We start from the raw sequence: 15469 nt of genomic DNA, 5'->3' as shown, positions 1-15469 counted from the left end.
TTCCTTAAGGCGTGCACTTATTCAATTTTCTCGCCCTACTGACTACTTGAAAAAATTCCCCGTTGATTGCAATTTCAACATGGAAATTTGGCAAACATTTTGGCCCTAGAATGGAGAATATTTGGGTTCATAACAAATATTAGATAAAGTAGAGGGTTATAAGTTACAAGTCAGCGAGTGGAAGTGACAGATTTGATGTATCTTTATATTCTCTGATCTCAATACGGTATGGTGATATGTAAAGAGAATTATACTTTGAGAAACCGACGTTGATATCAACAACCAACCCGCTGTCACCTGCTGACACGACAAAAACACGAGACAGAAAAGGGCCAATCTATGTGGACAAGAATAAAAAAATTCGGCTGTGATCACTAATTACAATTTAACGTCTAAAGTACTGGAAAACTAACCCTAAGGATAAGAAAGCGACACAACAAATTATCACCATTCGATACTTGAAAGTGTAAGCCAAAATAAAATTTTGTAACTTATCATCAAAGTAAACTGAATAAGCAGACTGGAGTGGCGGGAAAATAAGACAATATATAAAACCCTCAAGCGACATCTTAAGTTACAGCAGCAGCCGCTGGAACAGCGAAACAAGACTTGATATCACCCACAAATCCAAGGCCACTTTTACTAAATTAACTATCCTCCGCCGGGACAAATAATTCGGCCAAGAAGCGACTGAGAAGTACTTTCCTGTGGCGTTGCCGTTTACCGAGCTGCTCAATTTAGCTTTTACTTTAGGGCGAGAAATTACTATGAGACCCCACCTAGCATAAAAGCTTATTAAAACACAGTGATGTGCTGTCATCGATAAAACACTGAACAAAGTTACGAGGACAAGTTCAAACTCAAATTTGTCAGTAGTATTGCTGAATAGAACACCAGAAAATTTCCGTCCAACTCACCACATTCTCTTCTAAGTAGATAAAATAAAAAATCTCCGGAACCATATTCATAGTGAAAACAAGAGGAAAACGTTCGAAAAACTCTGCAGGGCTCATTCCATGATTCTATTTTCGGAACAAGAAAAACTGTCGCGATTTCAGTGATAGTGCTTTTGTTTCAAAACAAAGAAAAAACTCATCGTAAATTCAAACAACGAGGGGCACTGTCTGTTTAAGGATGGCTGAAAAATGACAATCACCTTTATCGCGTAATATGCATTATATAAAAATGGCGTGATCAAAGCAACAGTCTTTTGGACTTGAAATTGGTTTGGACGTCACGTGCGCATTCGCGTGTCTATACTGTAAAACCAACCAATGCAACATATAAATCTCAAGGTGACGAATATCTCAAACCTCAGCCACACACAGTTTTAAGGTGGTTTCGCACAGACCAAAACTCGCGAAATATTTAATCGAATAAAGCTTTCATAACCGACACTTTCCTTCCTCTGATTTATTTCATAACCAGTTCGGTATGTAACAAATAGCGTTCATTTTCAAAAATAAAGTGCATGGGAAGGTAAGCATTGTTTTCCTATACCACACATGGCAACTAAAAAGACGCCATTGTCGAGTTGATCTCAGCCTCGTTCTGAAGCGCGTGTCACTTGAAATTCGATTTCTTGTACACGAAAAGTTGAATCCGGCGGCTACCTTAACAAACGCTTCTCATGTAGAGGCGGTTTAATATTGATACGAAATTAAACTCAATAAATGATAAAAAAATTACCTCCACATGAGCTGACATCTCTTCAGCCTCTTGCATTGAACTGGGTACATAATGCTCAGCTTTACATCGCTCGAAAATTCTTTCAGCTTCCATAGCTTCCGTTTGAAATGCTTGATATTGCTTTTGAAATACCTGAAGCTCACTCTGGTGAGTAACTAACGTGTTTTTCAGCTCCACCATTTTGATGTTAATCTCCTTAACTTCGACGGCTTTTGCGCTGTCCTGAAACGTTTCACTGTACGTCTCATACTCTTCTAACATGGTTATTAGTGCCTCGAGAGTTTGGCAATGACCAGATATTCGAGACTCATCAAGCATTAAACTGGCCTCATTTTCGCGCAGAAATGTTGCAGCTTCCTCTATTAAAAGCCTCGCCTTTTTCAACCAGCCTTCCAAAGTTTGTTGGTCGGCCACGAGATTTCGCAAAGCTTCCATTCGATCACGGATCAACTCTGTCAAAGCGGTTCTGTTTTCATTCAACTGATGGTACCGTTCCTCGATTTCGAGTTTTCTATCACCCGGCGCAAAAGTCAAAATTTCTTGCTCCTTTTCAAAAAGTGCCTTGAAATCTCCGTCCCTCTCCACGAAAGTCCGATCAATGGATCGGCATTTCGCGAGTTCCTGTTCGGTGTACGTAACGTTTGCTTCCTGTGCGATGGAAAGCACATCCACAGCGCGTATCTTCGCTGTGAGACTGGCGGAGAATGTCAATAATTCAGTGCACATATCAGTGAAATTACTCAGTTTCTCAAGCTGACTTATTTCATCGACAAGCTGTTGTCTTACTGTATGGACCTCTGCTGTAAGCTCTTGCACATCCTGTTCGATCGCAGACTGACCAGAACCGCTTTGTTTGACAGAGAAAGCAGCGATTTGTGTCGACAATGAAGAAAGCATCTGTTCACAAGACTCAATCTTTGCAAGCTCGACTTTCTGATAGGAAATCCTACTCTTGATCCAGTTGTCATCTTCAACGTCGACCGCTTTGTAGCTCTGACTTGTTTTGACTTCCATTAGTGAAACCTTAACATGATTAAAGTCAGAATTTAGCAAAGTATACTGCTGCAAGCTTTTCTTAATCTCAGAGTCATTCCATCTTGTCTTAATTTGAGCATCTTCCAAGTTCCTTGATATTTCTCGCACATCATCCAGCAACAGTTCTTTTGCTTTTGCATTACCATTGACATTCCTAATCTTAGCCAACAATTTGCTCACACATTCACAATTTGCGCTAAGAAGAGAACCAAATTCGGTATTTTCCAAAAGAGCTTTTTCCAGTTCCTTTCCTTGAACAACAGAGGGTATTTCTTTACTAACGTATGGAGTACAGGTATCTTTCATCCAGCTCCGCAATCTTGAGATTTCTTTCGCCAGGTTTTGCATTTCCGTCTTTTCATTTTCCAGTTCGACCAGTTTTTCCAAGGCGTCACCATTCACCTCTTCTAACCTCTTCACCACACCGCGTAGCTTCTCTCTTGGATCAAGATCGTTCTGCTCGTAGGCAACGATTGGAAGTTCGTGACATCTACTTGAAAGCTTATCGAGATTGTCACGGTATGTATTTATTGTAGCACAAAGCTCATGCATTCCATGAATTCTCGCATCCACGGGCTCTTCAAGGCTTCTTGATTCGCGTAAGGCACGTTCAAGCTGTTGAACTCCTCCCACACATATATCGAGCTCATGCTCTAATTCTTTCTTTGCCTGAGAGAGTCGCTCGAGTTCACGCAACTTTTCACCTACCGAAGCTCTGAGTTTACCCCAGTCCCCTTGAAGTTTTCCAATCTTTCCATCTAATGAACCATCACTACAAAGCTTACTTTCTTTTTCATGTAATGCTTTCATTTGCGACTCACGTGATTCCATGTCGCTGTAAAGCCTTTTGAGCTTGGCCATTTGATCTTCCATTGTCTCCACCGTGCATGACAAGTCAACTGGAACCGCTGCCTGATAAATGGTCAGAAGGCTCTCGCAGCGAGCAGATTCTTTATCGAACTCAATGATATCATTAATACGTTCTTCTGCTTTTCTGACTTTCTCGGAAGATTGTTCCTGTGCTTCGTTAACGGCACTTTGCAGTGCTCGGAACGATTCTTCCCATTCTTTCTTTTCACTCTCGTTTAGCTTTGCTAAAACCACATCTTCTTTATTAAGAACAGTGACAGCGTTCTGTTTCTCTACGTCAAGATCTGATGCCAATTGCTTCAGTTGACCAAGAACATTATTTGCTGTTGGTATATCGCTTGCGTGTAGCTCGGAGCTTGGAAGCGACTTCTGAATCATTTTAACACGACCTAAAGTGAGCTCCATTTCCTCTCGAGCCCTGCCAACTTCGTAGAACCAGTTTTCCAGCTGTTCTTGCCCGACGTCAGCTTCCATGTTTACCTTCTGCCAGTCATCCTTGATCTGGCTGACCTCTTCTCGAAAACGAACCCTAAACGCCTCGCACGTGCCAGCCATGTGATCACCAGCTTGTTCCATCGCACGAATCTTTTCTTTTAATTCCTTGCATTGCTCTTGCTGCGTTTTCCACCTTTCAAGCTGAGCGGTGTATTTTTCTGGCACCGCTGAATACACATCCTGGTCCTTGGACAACTCCTTTAAATCCTCTAATGCGTGTTTACATTCTGCCATGATAGAATTGTAGTTCTTCTGTGCTTCTACAAATGTCAACAAGGCCGACTCCTTTACGCTTGCATTGTCGCACAGCAATTTCCACTTAGTTGTGACAGAATCAAGTTTTTCTTGAAGACTGCTCACGCCGTCATCCCCATCAAAATGCAAAATCTTTCCATTTTGTTGCAGACTAGAGAGTTTAAATTCAAAAGATTTCAGTTCAGTTGTTAAGACTTTAACCTTTGCAAGCTGCTCGTGAGCGCTGGTACAGTCCAAAGAATGAGCTTCACTTGAATCCAGAGCAGTCGCACATTTATTTAACCAGTCAATTGCCTCCTCAAGCTCTTCATTGCATTGCATACAGTCAGCGATCTTACCTTCAAAATCGTTTATTGTTTGCTCAATTTCCATAATGACTTTCCTAAAATCTTCGTGGTCCTTGTCAACTCGCTCCTGGACTCCACTTTGTGAAACAAAGTCTTTCCATGCAACAAGAAATGATTGAAATTCCTCTTTCTTTTTATTGATATCAGTATGGAGGTCTCTCAGCTCACCAAGTTCAGCCCTTAGAGCTGCTATGCTTTCGGACTTGTCTTTCGACATGTGTAGTATGCTTTCAGCTTCCCAAACAAATCTTTCATGGCGCGTAATTTCTGTCTCAAATTCCCTTGCCTCATTGAGTCGTTGTTCCAGCTCTTTACTCTTAACAGAGGAGTCCTCGATTACGCTTCTTAAAGAGTCACAAAGACTGTTCAGTTCCATATCTAATGATTCTTCAAGAGAACTGGAAACTTTCCCCACACTCTCCCCGATTCTGTCTCTTGCTTGAAGGATATCATTGAGCACTATTGCACCCTCATCGTTCAATTTTTGAAACTTGTCAAGGTTCTTGCCAAGTTTTCGGACGTCTCCTTCCTGATCAGTCTGTTCGTTGGCAACAGTCAATTCTCTATTTTTCAGCAGCCATTCTTTAATGGAAGAAGTTCGTTGTTTAACTTCACTTACATCAGTTATACACTGTTCCGTGTCCTTTAGCTTCGATGAAATATTTTTGTGCATTTTTTCTACTCGGGCTTCCAGCGAGATAACGCGGTTCTTATTCCCTCCCAAAGCTGTTGTCGAAGAGTCCTCAGAGTCTTCTAATTTACTCCGTAGGGATGCGACAAATTGCTCGTAAGAGGTACATTTAGAGTTAAACTCCTTAAGTTTTTCGACTTGTGCGATTACGTCTTCCACTTCATGAGCCTGTTGAGAATCAAAAGAGGTAGCCAATTCCCTTTCAACAACATCCATCCAGCCAGCAACTTCCTCGAAACTTTCATTTAGTTCTTTTTCTTCGGCGATTTTGCGTTCCATTTCAGCAATCTTCGCTGAAAAACGAGCAAGCAAAGTTTTCCACTTATCAACAAGCTCATCGTGCTTCCTTTCCGCGTCCGTTACAGATGAAGCTTGATCGCTTTTCTCTCCAAGCTGAAGTAAAGCACATCTCTGGGCTAGAGCGTCCTGAAAATTTCCCTTTAATTCTTCGACGTAAGTTTCCATGCTCTCGATGTTGGTGAAAGATGGAGTATCAGAGGTTACGACGTTCTCAATTTCTTGAACGATTTCCCTACAATGCTGGAACTCGGTTTCAAACTCTTCCACCTTCCACCTCTGGCCTTCAAGTGACACCAACTTGCCAGTGATTTTGCTTTTCAATTCCAAGCACGACATCTCTAAAGCCAGAACTCGAGACTCATTAGATTCATTTCCGTCACTGTCCAAGTTCGGGATCCTCGCGCCTTTTTTCGCCAACTCTTTAATTTCTTTTTCTTTTGACTCGATCTCCGGTTGCTTGGCTTTGAGCATTTCAAGTGTCGTCGTTGAGAAAGGAACATCGGCATCGACAAAATACACTTCTAAGGAATTCTCTTCGTTTTCGATCCAAGCCTTCAATTCCGCATAAGTCTTTTGAAAACTACAGGTCACATCCATAGCTTTCTCAATTTCATCAATTGTAACCGTGGATCGCTCAGCTACTTCTTCCACAGAAATTTTTAACTCATCCAACTGCAGCTCAAGAATCTGCTTATTTGTTTCACTAGCATATTCCAAAACAACTTCGCTTTTCATCAGCAGCTTGTTTACAATATTCGTCGGAGACTGACAGTCGGCTGCGATTTCCTTTAACTTCGCTAAGTGCTCCTCTAACAACTGTACGTCGCCTGAAGGGTGGTTCGCCCCCGCAACTTCAACCTTTGCTTTCTGAATCCATTCTTTAGCGGCTTCTAAATCAGTTTTAAAGTTCTTTTCACCTGTAAATAAATTTATAATTTTTCGGCAAATATTCTTAAGAATTGATCGAAAGAAAAAATAAAAAAACCCCAAAATTTTATTCATTACAGCAAAATTTATTTTTCACGTCTTTACTCCTTGCTGTTTAAACTGTACCAAATAAACTAATTTGCTGTCAAAATGCATCTCGCTCAGAGAGCTTTAGACCTTCCAAACCATGCAAAGGAAGCTCTAATAGTTAGATCAAATTATCTATTTTTAACTTATTTACTCACTTTATTGTATGCAAAAAAGTGAGAGGGTTGTGGGGGAACCCTTGTTATTACGTACCGGTATCCTCCACTGCGGCTACAGTTTCTCCCAAACATAATCTCAATTCTTCGTCTTTTTCCTTGGCTTGCTGTCGCAAATTTCTCCATTCATCTTTCACACGAGCTAGATGTTCCATAACAGCAGTCCTCTCCTCCTCAGCGAGTTTATCACAAAGAGCAGTTCCTCTGTCAACGACAGAAGATATCATCTCTTCTTTAAGAGTGATATCCTGACAAACTTTTGAGTGCTTCTGAAGCTCGTCACGCAATGACGCTGTGTCACGCGGATTAGCTGACTCCGCTGCCATGACACCACTCGTTTCTTGAATCCACATCACGCACTTTTCCAAGAGATCATAATAATCCGATTGTTCTCCGATGCAGCGTTCAAGTTCGTCTCCTTGTTGCTCAGATAGCATGCGAACATTGTCCCACCTCATAGAAAGTTCCCTCAGTTGCCCTTGAACAGTCGCTCGTTTAGGTTCATTCATGCTCTCCAAAGCTTTCTTTCCCTTACTCATAATGTCTCCTATCATTAAACTCTTTTGTTGGATTTCGTTGTACAAAGTCTCTTGCTTTCTTATCAAGTCCATCTGTTCCTCTTCTGGAACGGTAAACATATCAATCTTCAAGGTATGCTCGGCCGCATTTAACCACGCTTCTAATTCTGCCAATTCCAGGGCAAAACTTTCATTTGAAGATTCCAACATGTCCACTTCTTCGATCTTCGGGACATCTTGTTCCGCATGAACTCGCGCGGATTCCTCGCGAACGTTACACATCTCCTTCCATGTAAAACGCAATTTTTCTAACCGCTCTTCTAAGATGGAGTGCTCATTTTCGGGCAAAAGGGACGAAATTCGATGACCTACTTGAAGCACTTCGTCCACGGAAGATTCCACGTCTAAAAAGTCTTCAGAATTATCAACAAGCTCCACTGTTTCGTTGGAAAATTTCTCAAGTGCTTCCATGCATTCATTGTATTTTAACTCAAATGTCTCTACCTCTGAGATACATTTAGTGAGATACTTCTTTTTCTCTGTAGCAAGCCTGTGTACTCTCTTCCATTTGTCACCGACCGTTCGCAGTTTTTCTAGAGTTTCCCGTTTTTTCTGTGGATTTTCCTGAATTATTTTCTTGCCCTTGTCACTAAGATTGTTGACAAATTCCTTCTGTGTTTGCAACTCTGCTAGCAAGGGCTAAACAGAAGAAAAACATCTCAGAATACATTATGTTTCCATTTAAGGAACAACTGCACAACATAGAAAGGGCTGGGGTAAAAGTGATCGACGAGGTCGACGAGGACAAGAAGAAATAGGTAAAGAGTATCACGGCCGGGAACATGTGAATATCAATCAAGTTATCTTTGGATGTTCCTAGGGATGGAAGTCAGTTCATTTAACCTCCGCAACTCCATGAAATTATGAATGAAATGACTGTAGATATATATGAAGTGCGGGTTATCGACAAAGGAGTGAAATGATCCACTGAGCTCAGTTGGGAGAGCACTGGACCGGTATCGCAGAGGGGTCATGGGTTCGAATCCCGTTGAGGCCATCTGAATGGGCCATTTCCGAGTTGCTGTTTGCCACGGTTTCGAAGTGAGTCTTGGTGCTCAACTACTGAAAGGGAAATGAGTTTGATTTGCATAAGAATACGCAACTCATTTCCATTTGAATTGTTGTGCACCAGGACTCGCTTTGAAACTGAGGCATGCAGCAACTCGGAAATGGGCTATTCTTCAAGTGACTGTAAGAGAATTGCTCAAATTGTCCAGTTAAGTGCGACGATAACATCATGAAAGTTATACTAGCTCATCGCAGAACAACAACATACAAGGTATTGTGTTACGGCGCGCCAAGTGTAATGCGGACATTCTCAAGAAACATTTTCCTCTTTCCCTCAAAAAAACTTCACCGACATTCTCATATCCCATTTTATCTTGATAAAGACATCTTTTATCCACTTTTGCCGACCACTTTCCCTGCCATTTTCTTAGCATATACACTCGCGATTGGCTTCTGGGCTGTGGGGTTTTGCAACAAGCGTTGGAAACAATCTATTGACCATGTGAGATAGCACCATGTTGCCAAGTCCTACCTCACAAAGCGAGAGTTTTTCCTTCATGTCCTGAAGACCAGATGCCACGCCTAGCTCCCAATCGCTTAAAGACACTTCCACTTCCTGTCAAGAAAGTTGCAAACAAGCTTCAATTAATTCCGAGTGTTTCTAACAAACAAAGCTATCTATAACTGTGATTGTTGAAATCGTCTCTTTGACTGGCACCCAAACTAGGAACACAAAGCGCTTTGATAAAAAAAATGGTTTCAGCTCAGAGGTCATTGCTTGACGACTGTCACGGTAATTGAAAATCTTGTCAAACTTGATCACGTTTTTATATCTTTAAATTCTCAAAAAATCTTCGTGAAACGTTTTGTACATCATACATTAAAAAAAGTGAGCAAACGTTCTTTTTTTAAATTTCGCACTTCGCAAAAAAGGGACCCCAGCACAGTTTGACCACAGCCTTACCTGAAGCACGTGCATGCAGCTTTGCACTTGTGTCTGGAAGTCCTGTTGTTGAACGATGCACCGAATCAGTTCGTCTTGTTTAGCAAGCGATTTACGAATCACGCTCGCTTGCAGCTCCTCTATTGTATTTAACTGGGTTTCCAGGAACACGCGGTCAGCATCATCTGGGACCTTCTTTAGGAAGTGGCGGCCACTGATCAACAGCTGGTTCAGCTGAGGTTGCGTTTGCTCCAAGTCATCACAAAGTGACTGTTACAAAAACCAAAAAAAAAATGCCATTTGATTGGCCAGAGGTTAGAATGAGCTGATGCTAATGAGGCAAAATCTGTTGACAAAGAACTCCGTAACGCCCCGTAATAGCCTGTAGTGCAGGCGTCTTATCGAGACATTATGTTGGATGGATGTTGGGAGGGAATGGCACGAGAAAAACTTTCTCCTACCCCTGCCCTCTAACCACCCTCGCTTTTTACCTACCCCTTAGCTAGCAATTTATTTTCTCCCCCAAACTTCCTCTGCTTCAGAAATTCAAGATGGTGGCCGAAAATTCCGGGGAAGATTATGCTTTGCCCGTGACCAATAAAATACGCCTGCACTGCAGACTAGCCCAGTAAATTCTACCACTTTTGCTTTATCTATCATGTATAACTCTCGATCAAGGTGCCCACACAACAAACCTTGACTGTTGACAGTTGCTCTTCCAGTACTTTGAGTTCTGAAGTGCTGATGATTGCCACACCTAAACTGATATCTGCGTTGCGGAGCTCGGTCATGCGCTGGTCTAGTTCTTTGGTAAACCTGGACCACTCATCTATCTCGCCTTCTACGACTTGAACTTTGTTTGAAATCTTCCCCTTAACATGCGACCAACGACGTTGTAAGGAGCTCAGTTTGTCGTCAATGCTTAGTCGGCCCTCACTGTTGCAGCGCTCGCGGAGCCGCGAACCTTTTTCTTGAACGTCACAAAGCTGCGGCATGTGTCCTTCAAAACTATTAGCGAGCGCCTGAAAAAAAATTAACCACACTGATTCGTTTGATTTCTTTGATGGACTGTCATTTTGATCAATTATGAAAATAACAATAGTATAACAATACTAATGATAATGCTGTTATTCTTATTCTTCTTATTATTATTATTATTAGTAGCAGTAGGAGTAGCAGTAGCAGTAGCAGGTAGCAGTAGCAGTAGCAGTAGCAGTAGCAGTAGCAGTAGCAGTAGCAGTAGCAGCAGTAGTAGTAGTAGTAGTAGTAGTAGTAGTAGTAGTAGTAGTAGTAGTAGTAGTAGTAGTAGTAGTAGTAGTAGTAGTAGTAGTAGTAGTAGTAGTAGTAGTAGTAGGTTTTCCTTTTTTACATGGCACTTTTAAGGACGGTGCCTACTCATTCCAAGGTATTTTTGCGCGGTTTCCGGATTATGCGGGAAAAGCAGATCTTAACAAGTATTATTGACATCCAAAAAGAAAATTGGGGGTAACCACGCATTTTTCGAAGATAATTAATCAAAAAAATTTGTAAAAACCTTTAGAATACAAAGCAATGTATGGCGTTATTTGCCAAATTGAAGCTTACTTATCTCTGAAAAATGCATGGTTACCCCCAATTTTCTTTTTGGATACCACGAGCACTTGCTAAGTTCTTCTCTTTCCGCAGAGTTTTGAACCGCGCAAAAATATCCCTGTATTAATAAGCACCACCCATAGGAAATCCGAGTACCTCGAGATGCGCAGACCGCATGCGCAATAATAATAGTAGGCACCGTCGGTATGTGTAGTATGTGAGCGCAACATATGAAATCTTTGGCAAAATTATTTGGAAACTGTGAGGGCCTATTTTCCCGTTTCGAAGCGTAGCATGAAGTAAGTCTGGTATTGGCGCGCTACTGAATTGGCCGTATTATGAAGGGACCCTTGTTAGACAATCAAAAACTGTACTTCCCTGGTGAATGGCTTGTTCACATTTTTCGCCGCCCATTACATCAAAAGCTACCGTTCCCTTTGCGTTTATGACTTATTTTGTCATGAACTATTCTCAAACCTTAAGTTTCGCCAGCTGATTCTCCAACTCATTGTACCCTGGATCCTTAGTAGTCTCACTTTCATGAAGGCACACTTCAGTGTAATTCAAAATGTCCCCCAAACGACCCACGTCCTCCTCAAAGTCACTCAGCTCAGCCACCACGCCTTTAAGCTCCTTGGTTCTTTCTGTCACCAGCGTTTGAACATTATTCCACATGTCATTGATTTGCTGTAAATCGGCTTCTATGGACTGGTTCTCCTCGACTTTACTACTTAGTTCTTGGCCTTTAACGTTCACAAAATCTAACACAAGCTCTTGTATACTCGTTTCCTTTTGTAAGTCCTAAAACAAAAACAGTGTAATGGAAAGAGACCTACCGAACTTATTTTTACCTAATAGATTGCCTGGCCCAAGTTCTCACCATATGTCAAATGATAACGCGCGTGAACGAATTCGTAATGGCATAGAAAACGTTGTTCGTAAAAAGCCATTTGTATCCTTCAGTGCTAAATAGGTTAATTGGAAGGCAGCGTGGCCGAGTGGCGAGAGGACGCTGGACTTAAACTTTAAAGCTCTGGAGGGAACTGGTTAATGAAGGTACAATCGTGGACAAGATTCCTTGGGACAGTAATGCAAAACTCTTAATTATCGATGATGTAACAATTACTTCCAAAAGCAGTCCCCTCCGTCCCCACCCAAACAAATCTGTAAAAACTACGGTTGCATGTTTACAACGTTGAGGGTTACGGGTCTAATTGTTAAGCATCGCAGCTCATGGAATTCTAATAAGTCCACTGTATATCATGACGACACATTGCCTCTGCTTACCTATTCAGAAAGTAGCTGACAGGTTTTTTCCCGGTTTCCCTTACCTTCTTTTTCTCCAATTCATCGTTAAGAGCTTCAAGATTCGCTGATCCAATAAACTTCTCGGTGTGGGCCCGCTCCAACTCTCCAAGCCACTCGGCCAGTTTATCTCTGTTCTCTTCGAATTCACTCCACATTTGTATGGTTTCCTCGATGACACCTTTGACTGTTTGCGTTTCCTGACAGAACTCGGCCCAGTCTTGCTCTAGCTGATTCAACTCGCTCTCTACAGACGCCTTGCTCATTCCGGAGATGAATTGGAGCAGAGCATCGCCTTTGCTGTAAACTTCACCAATAAGCTGGTCATTTTTGTCCATTTCGTCAAGAATTACCTAAAATATGAAAATGATATATGTCGTTTGATGAATTACACTATGAATGAATTTTGATAAATTACATCGGAGGCCTCGTTTTCGAGTCTGAGAATAATAACTACACTTGTAAATTACACATGTAAAAATTTTATTAAATTGACCCCAGGATTCAAAATGCCAACCTGTAATTTGTCATTCATATCTTCAAGACTGCTTCTGTTCTGGTAAGTTCCACGACACCACTGTAGGGTAGCCAAAGCAGGACAAAACCACGCACCCCACTCCTGCACAGCAACAATATAGGAACTAAAGTGTTCAACTACAAAGTCCAATTCTACATCCATGTCTGGCACTTGCGCAATGGTCTCCTCAAGTTTGACCCCAGCTTCTTCTAAGGTCTTTCCAACCGATGAAATGTCTAAGTCAATTTTGAGCATATCTTCCTTTAATTCATCCAATTCGGCCTTCTGAGATTTCAATTCGTCCTCTAAAGCCTAAAGAAACCAAATACAGAACAGTTTTCTAAAAAGTCCCATAACGCACCATTATTTTAAGAACCGACGAACGCATCAACAGTTTTCCAAACGGTGCTCAAGTTTCACACCTTAAATTTTTAAATTATATCAAATTATATATCTTTCAATTGCAGCCGATGGAAACTCGGAAAAATCCGAGTTCCATTTGCGAGTTCGCTCACTTTGATCATTGGTTGGCGCATGTCAGATATGCTTTAAGGTGACCGCGCGATGCAATTATGAGCTATGCTGTCAGCTGTTATTTGACTTTCACCCATGCTCACAATAGAGTCTCCAGTTGCCAGTGGGTTCAAGCGTCATCTGGAACTAGGATTTTTCCGAGTTTCAAATCGATGCAATTGAAACATATACATGTATATCATTCTCACACTTGCTCACTTCGGTCGTCAAATTTAATTGACTTGCATTCTCCCCAACATCGGGAGAACTTTCTTCGATTATATAAACTTGAGCATGTTCCGTGTTTTTTTACCAATCTTTCTCGAGCTACAAACCTTGCCCTGCCACAATTTACGTTGCACCTCCTCCACAGAATCATCTGTTGTGTAAGCACACGCAGAAAGTTGCTTACAAGTCCTGACGATACGTTCTATGACGTCATCGAGCAAAGCTCTGATTTCCTCTTCACGCCTATCCACTCCAGGTGTTTCGTCTCCAATCACGGTTTCTAAGCTCTCTTTAGAGCATTGCGCTTCCTGTAAGTGGAAAGGGAAAGCATTAACGACTGCTGTTAAGAATAATATTTACGAATAGAGACCAACAAAATTGAGATCCACACGTCAATTAAACGTAAAGCAAAACTGAGAATTACTATTCTTAAAGAAAAAACTGTTTCTTAAGTTATGACCTTAAAGACTATAAAGGCATAATCTTCCACATAACATCGACAATTTTAACGGTATACATGTTTCGGCTGAAATCTCACCCATCTTCCGTACAGAAAATGAACCCGCTAGCGGGTGTGAGATAAATGCAAGTAAAAGCAATGATGTGATTAACTAACAAATGGAAAATATAAAAATTTTTAGGTAATGGTAACAAATTTATACCGATAGACAACTTTCAAAACTAATGACAGGTCAGTCACGTGAGAATTCTATGTGTTAAATGAGGGTTTTTTCCCACTGGCTATAAGGGGCCTCCTTGATTTTAAACTTGAGAGGAGTGAAAACGATGTCCCAGATGGAAAAATTGGCTTGTGAGCATAATCTATAATTTCTCGAGCTATTCAGGTAATGAAAAATGAGTGTATGTTAATCAATTGAAGGTGCACAAGATTTTTGTATTGTTGATTTTCCTCAATTGCCTGAAAGTGTGATTAAGAAAATCAACCGGTTATCATAGCTTTACAGCCCACACTTTGTTGTCGCTCTCATACGTTTTCTCAGACGTAGTTGTTTTAGAATTTGCCAAATATCAAAGTGACATGAACCTAACCTTACCTAAGACAATAAGAGTTGATTTGATTTGAATCATAATTACCTGAACTGAAGCGATTGCTGCATCCATAATGTCGTTCTTTGGATAATCTTGGTCAGAAATTGTGCCTTCTCGGGATCTCGCTTCGAGCAGGTTTGGTTCGCTGCCACCGACGAAATTATTTCCGTTTCCAAGAATGTCATGCATGAACATCCCTGCAATTTCATCGAAATCCTCATCTTTGCTGTCGACGTTGATCGAAAACGTGCTGCTTGAACTCCACATAGTATCCATCGAAGCTTCATAGGATCGTTTACGATCACGTACGTCTAAAGAGTTCTCGCTTCCGAATGATAAACTTCGAACTCTCAACCGGCGCATTGGGGCAGCTTCGACAATCTCAACAGGGAAAACGTCTTCTGTATTCTCCTGAACGCTCAAAGGCGGCGGGAACGAAGCGGCTCGACGGATTTTTCCAAAGGTCTGTTTTTGCACTTCATCTACAGGAACCCCAGCCAATTCGTGCACACTTTCCCATTCTTGAAAGAAAGGCTCGAAAGATTCGCTCATGTCAACTACTAAGTTATCAGAGTATTCTTCCACCAGCTTTAAGGCTTGAAGACTTAGTCTCTTTAGTTGATCCTCTCGAGAAGCCACTGCATCCTAAAATTAATGAAAATAATAAAAGTAATTTGTCTTTTACCAACAGGGGCTCATTCCCGGCAATATATGGGGCGTGCGAAAGCGAATGAAGTATGTTGCTCCTCCCACCAGCCACCGAAAGAAGTCAAATAAAACCGGCCATAATAATTGAAAGGAGTAGATGATGAATTTTAATTTAAAAGCCCACTTTCGCCCAATTTGTGCACCGTGACTGAATTTCGTGTAACACGAAATTACC

At 41.4% G+C, this 15469-nt stretch overlaps 1 protein-coding gene across 2 annotated transcripts in view; it reads right to left on the bottom strand.

The window, feature by feature from the left end:
• LOC138049711 (nesprin-1-like) overlaps positions 1-15469 on the bottom strand; it is a 97758-nt gene that overhangs the window by 43923 nt on the left and 38366 nt on the right. For both annotated transcript variants that reach the window (XM_068896114.1, XM_068896115.1), the window contains exons 32-41: positions 14632-15231; positions 13644-13844; positions 12796-13107; positions 12305-12631; positions 11451-11774; positions 10097-10423; positions 9423-9671; positions 8991-9074; positions 6910-8089; positions 1690-6599 (exon numbers count right to left, since the gene is read on the bottom strand). In XM_068896114.1, the coding sequence (XP_068752215.1) occupies positions 1690-6599; positions 6910-8089; positions 8991-9074; positions 9423-9671; positions 10097-10423; positions 11451-11774; positions 12305-12631; positions 12796-13107; positions 13644-13844; positions 14632-15231 (8514 nt within the window). The remainder of the gene's footprint in view (positions 1-1689; positions 6600-6909; positions 8090-8990; positions 9075-9422; positions 9672-10096; positions 10424-11450; positions 11775-12304; positions 12632-12795; positions 13108-13643; positions 13845-14631; positions 15232-15469) is intronic.

The sequence above is a fragment of the Montipora capricornis genome, chromosome 5 (genome assembly GCF_036669925.1).
Source record: "Montipora capricornis isolate CH-2021 chromosome 5, ASM3666992v2, whole genome shotgun sequence".
NCBI classification, from domain to species: Eukaryota; Metazoa; Cnidaria; class Anthozoa; order Scleractinia; family Acroporidae; genus Montipora; species Montipora capricornis.
Note: the sequence above shows the minus strand (reverse complement) of the source record. Positions and strands in the feature narration are given on the sequence as shown.